Raw genomic sequence first — 12527 nt, 5'->3', positions numbered from 1 at the left:
AGCTTAATAGTGTTATTCATCCATTTAACCCCTACTTGATTTATTATTCGGACTCTTGGTATACAGTCAACTATTGCCTCCTGCAAACAGTTCTTAACCACCTCCCATGCACTATCAACATCCAGCCCTTGCAGTTTTACATGCCATGGCATTGAGCCAAGCACACACCTAAGCTTGTCATACTTACCAGCCCGGTAATAATGTACAGATATGCGGCAAATTCATGACAAATTGTGCCTTAAGCAACCAGCACTTGTGAACAGACATGGAGGCCTATTGCTTCAGGATAGAATCTGGAGTCCTATTGCTTCAGGATAACTAGAGTCGGGAGCCCTATTGCCCTACCACATACAGCAGTGTCAACCATACAGCAAATCAACAATTTGGGATATGAAATTGTGCCTCATCCTCCATACTCTCCTGACATTTCCCCAACAGATTACCATTTTTTTCTGGCACTTGAGCCATTTTTTGTCCAAGAAATGCTTTGCCAACGACACATCAATTTATCGGGCAGTAGAGGACTTCATCACTTCCAGAGACACTGATTTTTACAAATGTGATATAAATGACCTTACCACACATTGGCAACAATACATTGATGCTGCTGGAGATTATTTTGATGTAACAGGTATTCTTCTTCTTTTTATTCTCTTCTTTTCCAGTCGTCCTTAAAATCGGCCATTTCATTTGCAACAGCCCAATATAAAGCCCTGATCAGACCACACTCAGACTATTGTTCCCAGATTTGGTCCCCAGCATTTGAAGGGACTAAATTAACTGTGGAAAGGTTACAGAAGAAGATAACAAAGATGGTTTGAGGACTATACAATGTTGGTTATGAGGATCGGTGGAGGGAATGTGGACTGCTGAGTTTGGTAAATAGAAGGAAAGGTGATATGATTGAGACTTTCAAAATGTTGAGAGGTAGTTACAGGGTTGACACTGGCGAGTTTATTTGCTTGGTGGAGCAATGGGAAGGATCGTGGACAAAAGACCATCTCTGGAAATTACAAAAGGAAGCCGCGAGCAAGAAGGTGAGGAGTGGTTTCTTTGCATAGAGGGTAATTGAACCTTGGAATGCATTGCCTGATAGAGTGATGAGAGCAGGAATGGCCAGTGAGTTCAAGGAGTGGTATGATAGACTATGTGTTTTCTAGAAAGGACCTCCACATGATGAGTCTTTTGACTCCATGGAGGCCTGAATAATAATAATAATAATATCCTCTCTTGTACCAGATCCATTGCCACTTAAATCATTAGTTCCAACTAGCACTATCATCTGTTTTGCTTTTCTTTTTTGTTTCTCGGTTACATTTGCCACATGTTTAATTTTTAGTCCTAGGCAGCTTGAAGTAGTGTCTCCATCAGGAAGTACAAATTTCATGATCGAATCACTGTAAGGGAAATAAGACTGCAGCTGCAAAGTCAGTTCATACTTCTCTGCATATATTTTTTCCCTCCTCCATATAGACTACAGACACTTTATAAATGAAAAGGTAATTAATCATTTGCAGCCATCATGACAAGAACCACTGACAAATAAATTGATTAGTTTAATCCTGAAATTAAGAGTTGGCAGGCTGGTCAATTTAGACACACAAAAAAGGATGGGTTCTTACTAGGCTCCACATACTTTGCAGTCATCTTACATGTTCTTATCTTTTGAGTGCTGATGACTCACCCATGTATTAACAATGCGATACTTTTCTTACTGTATGCCCTGTTCTTGTGGAGTGTCTGCTCTGCACTCAAGAAAGGAAATCAAGTATTTCTTTTAGCCATGTATGCTAAGACAGATCATGTGAGATGAAGTGCTAAATTCTGCCTTAATCTGAGAATGTGTCTTTCATCCTCTAGTAGTTTATCAATTTCCTTAATCAACAAGCATCCCACAAAAAGTATAGAAGAGGAACAAGAAACAGAAACATCAGCATTATCTAAACATGTAGAATATTTTCTTATGATACAACAGATAAGCAACTGATTGAGAAATCATCCTTTTTTTATGCAGAAGGTGAAATTATTACAGAATTCCCCAAAATCCATGGAAAACTCCATTCAGGAGACTGTGTCCATCCTCCCAAAAGGCTCTCACCTGATGGAGTGGTAAGAGCGAGAACGGTCAATGAGTTTAAGGAGTGGTATGATAGACTTTGTGTTTCTTAGGGGGAGACTTCCCCTCGACGAGTCTTGACAGACTTTATGTTCTTAGGAAGGACCTCCCCTCGACGAGTCTTGACAGACTTTATGTTCTTAGGAAGGACCTCCCACGATGAGTCTTTTGACTCCATGGAGGAAAATACCCAAATATGCTAACTGCAAGAAAGAACAGCCTACTTTCAACCATGCCAAAGGTGGAAGGAGATTCAAAATATCTTTTATGCAGAACATACCATTTTAGCAGGGAAAGAAGAATTATACACACAACAAATCATCATCTAGGGAAAAACCCTGTGGTGTTGAGAAGACAACAGTAAAGATGCTTCAAACAGTATATTATCATGCATGTCTGTCCCACTTCCTCACGATTTCATTTCACCTGAGCAATAAGATTTACTTGCAATCTCTATAGACTGAATTTAAAAAAAAAAAAAAAATTAATGTGTTCTTACTCATGAAAAATCATTCATATCCAAAACACATCCAAAAGCCAAAAATCATTCCCCTTTATCAATACCTGGTAGTTTGCAAACATAATGGATTACATCTTAGAGAATTAAAAATAAAACAAAAAAAAAACATGAGATGCAATGAATACCTTTATGCAGATGATACCCATTATGAGTATCATCAGTTCACCTGCTCTACTTATTCAAAAGACTTTTCTGTGAGAATGAATTTCTGGAATCCTGCCAAAAGACAGTTATTATTGCCTTTCAAATTGCTGACTAAAGTTCTGATTAGCTGCTTATGCAAAATATTTGAAAAAATGGGTACCTTTGGTATTGTATGATTTCTTGAAGGCAAAAACTTTTTGCCCTCAAGAAATTTTTTTTTTCAAGACACATATGGGTTCCTTTAACATTATTCTACACTATATAATTTATTATGACTAGCAACATCCATTAGAGATGCTTTTTTAACACACAAGCAGTTAGTATTGTTCTCTTTGACATGGAAAAAAGCATATAAATATGGCTTAGAAATTTGGCATATTGAAAACACTCTACATAACTTTGATCTTAGAGGAAACCTCCCTCCTTTTTATTGAAAACTTTCTCTCTAACCAAGACTTTCATTTCTTTGTAGGGTGAAGAAAGGGTTGATCCTACAAGGTTCTGTATCATACTGTGTGCTACAAGGTTAAGTGTCATACTATGTGCTGTCAAAATTAGCTCAGTAATAGGACAACTTGCTCCAGCTGTAATGCCTCTGTGTGAATGCTACCTCTGTATGAGATTGACTAATTCACCTTCAGGTGAACAAACCATTAGAACAGTTTTTCCAAATCTTTTATTGGAATCCAGATGATTCCAATCAAAGAGCATCATCAACAGTATTGACTGAGATATAGAGGATCTCCAGTGGGATGGCCTCAAAGAAAACAGCCTTGTTATGTCTGTATAATAATGCATGGCATATCAGCAGTGAGTGAGCTGTGTTAGCATTGATTGAGTCAGTGTGCCCAAACATACTGCATAATTAAACTTGGTTGGGTCCGAGGGATATATTGCCAAGGAACAAATGGAACAATGTAATATAATCTTCCTGGGTAGAAATGGTGAGGGAAATACTGTTGAGGACAGCAGGGAATTGTTTGTGTTTACAGAAAGTGTAATTTGAAATTAGCACCAGTTGTGATGATTATTTGATAGTTGTGTGATAATTTGATATCATATCAGATTAATGATGATCTCTGGCCCAGTATAAAGAGCATGCCAGGAGATTAATAGCTGGAGTAAAAAGGAAAATATAAACTAAAAGAAGTTAGCTGAACATTGCACTGAGTACCATGAGAATTTTATTGCTATTTAGCAAGAAAATGGAAGAATGGCCCTGGAAGATTATATTTGTTGATAGTAAAATGCTGATTTTAAAATGACAAATCTACTAGAAAACAACTGAGTTGTTAATTGCGAAGGAAGATACATATTCTAGGCAAAACCATTAGCTTTCTGGATTAAGAGGAAAAAAGTAGATGAAATAATATATGTGAATGTGCTAGAGGTATTAAAGCTGTTACACAAAGAATTGATTTAAATATGACAGTTCAAAATGGATGAGATATTGGCAATGGTGCTGAAGGAACATGCACGAGAGCTAAGCTATGCCACTGACCTGCTTGCTCAACGTGAGTCGCAACACATGACTCCTATGGAGTAGAAGGAGAGTCAGATAATTCCAATATCCAATATACAGTATATCTCATCAAAGTTTTGGAGAGGCTGAATAGGAATCACACCTAGTGGTGGACAGAGAGCACCAGTATCCTCTGTAGAAGATAACATGTTAAAATTGAGTATTGTTCAAGGTATTGCTTTAGCAATTTACTAATGTTCTGTAATAAAGTGATAGCTGAGTTAGATTAAGGGGAATGGATATGCTACAATATTTCTGGATCTTGCTAAGGCATCTGACAGGAGACTCAAGATGTCAAGATTTTATATGAACTCAAATGGATAGATATGCAAAATAGGCTTGTGATAAAGATAAGAGATTGGCTAACTGACAGGCATCAGAGAGTAATATGAAGGGGTACCAGGTCAAAGAGAAGAAGTGTAACCAATGGTATATTACACAGTTCTGTATTTCAACCATTGTTGTTTAACTTATATGATATTAATATTGAGGATGGACTAGAGGAAAACATTCAGTTGTGTGTTGAAGATGCTGAGTTAGGGTGTATGGTAAGGGATATCTCTAATTCAGAATACCTGCAGTCTGATGTGAACAGCTTAACTGGGGAAATAATCATTTAGTTAATGCCTCTAAATGTATAGTTATGTATTATGGACAAAGGTCATTGTAGATGGAGTATCATATTAATGGAAATTTGCTGTAAGTAGTCAGTGAAACCGAGACTTAGAGGATATAGTGGACAGTGAGTTAAACCTACCTTTATGGTCCAATACATACAACAGGATTTGGCACATCATCCATCTTAAAAATTAGCATTATCAAAACTCTACTTAGTAGAGCATGTCATCTACTCCATCCTTGGTAACCTAAAACAGGAACTGATGGATTATGTGTGTGTGCATGCGTATGCGTGCGCAGGCATCAACCTCATATCCGTTATATACCAACCCAGTATGTGGTTTTCTAAATCCATTGTTGTTATCCTGCCTTTTGAATTGTAATATATATATATATATTACACTGATGGTGATCTGAGAGTCTGTGTATGCATTTTATTAATAAACTTTTGTGTATGGTTATATGTCTCATATTTTGTTTACTGTAACACAAGTGCTTCTATTCTCCTTAAGTATGCCAATCTCCAAAAATTTTAAGAATGATTAATATATTTTTTCTCATTCTCATATTTTCCTGCATTTTATGTTTGATTACCTATCACAGTAATAACTTGACTTCTTTGAAAGTTGATTAATGCTTCAAATAATCCTATCTGCAAGCAACAGCCATAGTTCATTATAACTGTCAATTTTCCTATTTTGTGGAAAAACCTGAGTTTCTAAGAGAGGAAAAAACCCTGCTGCTTCATATGAGAATAGCTAACTCATCTTCAGTTGAAAACTCCTGAGCTTGAATCTTATCTATAGGATGCAAAGAACCTAATAAAAGTTTTTTTGCATTCAAGATGGGATTCAAAACAAGGCCTTTCCAATCAAAAGCCATATTCTAAGCCAACTGAATTATGGGAGCTATATATATATATATATATATATTTTTTTTTTTTTTTTTTTTTTTTTGTTTATATAAATTTTAACCAACTTATGAAACTGTTCTTATTAGATTTTCGGCCATGCTTTATACAGTCCAAAAAATCAAGGACATTTTTCCTGTTGTTCTGTATATATACTGTATGTGCATTATCTTCATTAACTTCTTGTTAGAAATATTGATGTTTCATTTTGATCACTATTTTTCTTTATAATTTTTTTTTTATTTTTTGTGTTTTTTAATTAAAAATTTTTTTTCTCTTTTTTTGTTTTTATTTATATATTTATTTTTTTTAATAGGGACCAATGGGAAAAGATGGTCTTCCAGGTCCGAAAGTAAGAGAGTACCAGTTTAATTGTATAATTATTTACCTATAATTAGTAGTCATAAAACATGTTATTCTTTTCACAAAAAGTAGAAATATTAAACAAAAAGCATGCTAAATGAAGGAATTAGAGACACCCTAATGACTGAAATTCTGGTAATTTCAGAATGCGATAAAAAATTATGAAAATTTTGTTTTACTGGTGCCAAAGTTTTACATAGTGAAGTTGGATATTAATTTCACACAAAAAGTACAAGCTTATTCAAATAAAGAAAATATCAGTTTATCCTTTATCCCCCTTTGTTTTAGCCTTATGTACTAACATGCTGGCATCATAAAATTTATGAAGACACTAAACACAAATGACACATGTATTTAATTTTAATGACTGATTAGCCTAAATGGTATTAAAAGAAGATATCCTACATTTCAAAGTTAATGAGATTGGCAAATTCCAGATATATTATAATATGTTGTCTGTCTGTCTGTTCTACACTTACGTCTAGACCCACACTCTGCCATTTAGCTTTTGAAACCATGTACAGTGGAATAAGGAAGCCTTATTCTCATAATTTCATCTCTGTATATTGGGAGGCTCCCATTAGATAATAATATTATTATTTATTTATTATTATTATTATTATTTATTTATTTTTTTTTTAAATCACAAAACCTGTGGTGCGGTCATAATTAAAAGAAACACACGTATTAACCACAGTGAAAATTATTTAATTGTAAATATTTCATCCTAAGTATCTTAGGAAGTATTATCAGTACAGTAGTTTAAAAAAACTATTGTACTGATGTTACAGTAGTTGTTTACTGTAACATCAGTAATAAACATCACAGTTTACTGTGATAAACTGTGAGGGCGTATGATTACAATAGAATCTCATTAAACTTGCGTAACATGTTACAGGAGTAAAAAATAAATAAATAAAAAATAATTACTTAACACAATTTTGTATGACAATTTCCCATACTTTAGGAATAGTAAGAACGTCGTTGCGGTTTAAGCTTGGTTTGTGTAGTAGGGCTTCAGAACTTTCTTTGTATAAGCGTTCATGTTTATATAAAGATCTATGTAAAAGTTTAAACTTTTCCCAATGGATCCTATGGTTTAGATTTTCAATTCCGTGTTGAGAGAGGCCAGATGTCTGCGGTTTAATAAGACGAATGTGGTCTTGATGTTCCGAGATGTGTTTCTGAACAGACCTACCTGTCTGTCCAAAGTAAGACAATTTTCATGAGCATGGAATCTCATAAACGCCAGGCAACAACAAAAGTGAGAGTTTGTTCTTAGGAGAAGGTAACAAGTTGTAAATTTGGTTGATAGGTTTGTAAGTAGTGACAAAATTGTATTTCTTCATAATTTTAGAAAGACGTTCGGAGATGCCTTTGACGTAAGGTATGGGAATCCTATGGACTTCTTCCTGTCTGGTTTCATGTGTGGAGAAGTGACTGATGATTTTTTGAGTTGTTTTAGGATTATATCCATTTAGGATGGCTGTATTTTTGATTACTTCTAATTCCTGGTTTAAATATTCTTCAGAGGAGCAGAATTTGTGTGCTCTGGAAACTAGTGATTTAATAATACCAGATTTCTGAGATGCATGATGAGCGAAAGAGTTGTGAATGTAGCAACCTGAGAATGTAGGCTTGCGAAAGACAGATGTGGCGATGGAACCGTCTTCTTTTCTTTGGATGTGTAAATCCAAAAAGGAGATACCCTGTGGAGATTCTTTTGCTAACATAAAGTTGATGCGATGATGAAGGAGGTTAATTTTATCTGAAACAGTTGTAATTCATGTTCAGGATGATCCCAGACTGCAAATACGTAATCGACATATCTTAACCAAATTTTTGGTTTGGGTTCAAAAGTGAATATTTTTTCCTCAAGGTGTTCTAGAAACAAGTTTGCTAGGTTTGGTGATTTCCGTCTGATATAGTTGAATTGTTCAAGTTTGTTATTGCATCAGATTATTTCACCTGGAAAGGTCAAATTTACAAGCAAGAAGAAGGAACAGCAATGGGATCTACTTTATCATGACGACGCTCTTACTATTCCTAAAGTATGGGAAATTGTCATACAAAATTGTGTAAAATAATTATTATTATTATTATTTATTTATTTATTTTATTTATTTATTTATTTTTTACTTCTGTAACATGTTTGCACGTTTAATGAGATTCTATTGTAATCATGCGCCCTAACTGTATGTTATTCCTATTATTGTTTTAAACTACTGTGCTGATGATGTCCCGAGATACTTATTTCTCGTGGAAAGGCTTAGATGTTCGTTATGCATTTTTTTGCTAAATAATTTAATGAAATTAGTATTATATTAGTAATAGTATTAAATTTATGGAAAAAAAAGAGGAAACAGTTAGAATTGAAAAGGGTTTTAAAATGAAGAAGCAGAAAGGGAAATGGCCCCAGTCGAGCATGGAGAGATCACATCGAGGGAGTGGCAGTATCAATGGAACTAGCTGTAGATCCAGAAATGAGCTGTTGTGTTTCTATGCTAGAAGTATAAGAAACAAGGCAGACGAAATCGTTGCACTAATTGCGTCTGTTCACCCAATGATTGTCGGAATAAGTGAGACATGGTTGGAAGATAACATCCTGGCACGAATAGAGATGGAAGGATATGATGTGTTTCGTGTAACAAACAGTAAGTGAAGAAGAAGCAGGAAGCTATTATTTCTCCTAATGTCCTGATGGTGCCCCCTAGCAGGCAATGTTGGTATTCTTGGGCGATTGGGCTGAAGGTCTTCTGATGTAGGTTTCCCAAATTTGAGGCAGTCTCATGCAGCTAAATTTGTTGAGGTTTGCATTGTTTCTTAGGGCTGAAGCTGATTCCATGAAAAGCCTTTCATATTTGTATTTACTACACTGTATTATCATGGCTTTCTTCCACCATATTCTATGGCAGGTATCCAGCGCATGGTCAGCAAGACCAGAGTGGCTGTATTGGTGAAACCAGATGTAGTCCTTGTGTTCTGAAATTCTGATACTTGCTGTCCTGCCTGTTTGGCCAAAGTAGGACAGCTTACAGCTGCAAGGGACCTGGTATACACCAGGTAGGTCTAGGAGGGGGGAGGAAGTTGGTTTTTAGTTGAGCGGATAAGGGATGCCATTTTATGTGGTCTGTAACAAGGCAGCTGTAAGCTGTCCTACTTTGGCCAAACAGGCAGGACAGCAAATATCAGAATTTCAGAACATAAGAACTACATCTGGTTTCACTAATACAGCCACTCTGTTCTTGCTGACCATGCGCTGGATACCTGCCATAGAATACAGTGGAAGAAAGCCATGATAATACACCGTAGTAAATACAAATATGAAATGCTTTTGATGGAATCAGCTTCAGCCCTAAGAAACAATCCGAACCTCAACAAATTTGGCTGCATGACTGCCTCAAATTTGGGAAACCTACATCAGAAGACCTTCAGCCCAAGAATACCGACATTGCCCGCTAGTGGGGGGGGGGACTTTAGGAGAAATAATAGCTTCCTGCTTCTTCCTCACTTACTGTTTGTTGTGCCTGCGTGCACGTGTCTTGTTCTTAAATTCCCTGAAAATGGCAACGTGATGTTGTCGAAATATTGAAATATATTAAAATTTATTGTAATGTATATCCTAATTTACGTTGTAATTTTCCTTAAATTATTTAATAAAAAATACATAACCAACGTATAAGCCTTTCCATGAGAATTGCGATAATCCACGGAGATGATATCGCACGTAAAGCACGCCATTACCGTAAAATGAAGTTAAAGCTATGAAGACAACTGAATCATCTCGCCTTCCTAAAATGCTGCCAGGATAACAGGTAATTCCTAACTGTGTCAAATTCAAGCACTGTTTCTCTTCACAAAAGGCACTTCGTATTTGTAACCGTGCCAGCCAAGCTTTGCTCAGGGAATAAATCGCTACGATTCGCCATTTCCTGAATGACTAACTTAGCTATCCAGGCATTCGAAGATCACCTTTCAAGCACCTTAAGCCATGAAATTTGGTCTATTTTATACGACATCTCGTGCACTGCAGCGGAGAAAGAATTTAAAAAAGTATGAGATCAACACATCAAAAAATTTGAAAATTTAAAAAAGAACTTGATCTCGAAACCACAACTTCCTATCGAAACGGTAGTCAACCTTTCATCATTTAGTGTGAAATCTGAAGCACTTGACACCATAGCACGTGGCAACAACTTCGCCATTGCACCCAGAAGAATTCCTGCTGAAGATATTATGATACGAATTGAACGTGCGATACGACACCTTCCAAACCACTTCGCCAACAATATTAGACTGGATGTGGCTTGTGTTCTGACCAAAGCTAAATCCCCAAAAGCCAACATGCCCAGTAAGGAAATTAAATCTCTACAAAAATAAAAGAAAAACAAGAAAATAATAGTCACCAAAGCTGATAAAGGGAACGCCACAGTATTGCTTAACCAAAAGGATTACACAGGTAAGCTGAAAACGCTATTGTTAGATCGTGCTACTTACCTCCCTATCGAGTACAATTCCACCAACTCACAAATTAGAAAACTCCACAGGCTCCTTAAGAAGGTCACTTCTTGGCCTGTGGAAATCACTAACAAATTAAAACCATTTAACTCTGTACCCCCCCCCCCCCCGTATTTATTGACTCCCAAAAATACATAAGGAAAATGTGTCATTACATCCCATAGTGGATGGCATTAATTCCCCCACATACAAATTAGCTAAACATATGGCCAAAGCTCTCTCACGCTATACTGGCAACACACCTTCACACATAAAAAACTCAGCCCACTTCAAAGCCAGCGTAGAAAACCTTACACTTAAACACACTGACATAATGGTCAGTTTTAATGTCTCCTCCTTATTCACAAATGTCCCACTCAAAGAATCCTTAGAGCTAATCCAAGCTAAATTTCCTCCCGATATTACACCCCTATTTCAGTTCACATTGAACTCGGGCTATTTTGTTTGGCAAGGAAAATTCTACAACAAATAGAGGGGCCAAGGGTTTTCCACTCTCCCCACCCTTGGCCAACTTTTATATGGAGACTTTTGAAGAGAAAGCCTTAAACTCTGCTCTACAAAAACTAACCATTTGGCTTAGCCATGTTGATGATGTGTTCACTATTTGGCCATTTGGCTCTGATGCACTCCTCTCCTTCCTAACACACTTAAACAACCAACACCCCAGAATTCAATTCACCCTGGAAGTGGAAAAAAACAACTGCCTTCCTTTCTTAGACACTAGTCACCTGCCAAACTGATGGAACCTTAGTTTTCTCATCTATAGAAAACCCACCCATACAGGCAGATACATTCACTAACAATCCCACCACCCCTCTTCGCAACAATATGGAGTCATTAAGATACTACGCAACAGGGCTAAATTATCTGTTCAAATGACAATGCCCTAACCATAGAACTAAACCACATTCTCAACACTTTCTCAGCCAATGGCTACTCCCCCCCCCCAAAAAAAATCCAAAAAATATTGAAACCAGTACCCCCTCACAACAAGGATTACTCTAAATCCATCACCATACCCTATATCCAAGGCACCTCGGAAAAAATTACAAAAATCCTAAAAAAACATGACTTAACTTCTTGTTACAGACCATATCAAAAATTGGCTTCCCTTATCTGCTCTACTAAAGACCAAACTTCCCCCCTAGACCTATCTGGTGTATACCAGGTCCCTTGCAGCTGTAAGCTGTTCTACTTTGGCCAAACAGGCAGCACAGCAAATATCAGAATTTCAGAACACAAGGACCACATTCGGTTTCACCAATACAGCCACTCTGGTCTTGCTGACCATGTGTTGGATACCTGCCATAGAATACTGTGAAAGAAAGCCACGATAATACACCGTAGTAAATACAAATATTAAAGGCATTTCATGGAATCAACTTCAGTCCTAAGAAACAATCCAAACCTCAACAAATTTGACTGCATGAGACTGCCTCAAATTTGGGAAACCTACATCAGAAGACCTTTAGCCCAATTGCTCAAGAAATACCAACATTGCCCGTTAGGGGGCACCATCAGGACTTTAGGAGAAATAATAGCTTCCTGCTTCTTCCTCACTTACTATTTGTTGTGCATGCGTGCACGTGTCTTGTTCTTAAGTTCCTTGAAAATGGCAACGTGATGTTGCCGAAATATTGAAGTATATTAATATTTATTTTAATGTATATCCTAGTTTACATCCTAAGATACTTAGGATGAAATATTTACAATTAAATAATTTTCACTGTGATTAATACATGTGTTTCTTTTAATTAAGATAATAATAGTCATTACTAATAGATTATTCAACAACTCTAAAATTTAGATCTCAGTA

The 12527-nt window shown here is 36.4% G+C and overlaps 1 protein-coding gene across 1 annotated transcript in view; it reads left to right on the top strand.

Annotated features, from left to right (window-relative positions):
- The window catches only part of LOC150095898 (uncharacterized), a 308002-nt gene that overhangs the window by 16786 nt on the left and 278689 nt on the right, over positions 1–12527 (top strand). The window contains exon 3 of the mRNA XM_090409558.1: positions 6147–6182. Coding sequence (XP_090265684.1) covers positions 6147–6182 — 36 coding nt within the window. The remainder of the gene's footprint in view (positions 1–6146; positions 6183–12527) is intronic.

The sequence above is a fragment of the Typopeltis vanoorti genome, chromosome 19 (genome assembly GCF_054136105.1).
Source record: "Typopeltis vanoorti isolate ZY-2024b chromosome 19, IOZ_Tvanoo_1.0, whole genome shotgun sequence".
NCBI classification, from domain to species: Eukaryota; Metazoa; Arthropoda; class Arachnida; order Uropygi; family Thelyphonidae; genus Typopeltis; species Typopeltis vanoorti.
The sequence above is the reverse complement of the archived record's forward strand: the minus strand, read 5'-3'. Positions and strand labels throughout refer to the sequence as shown.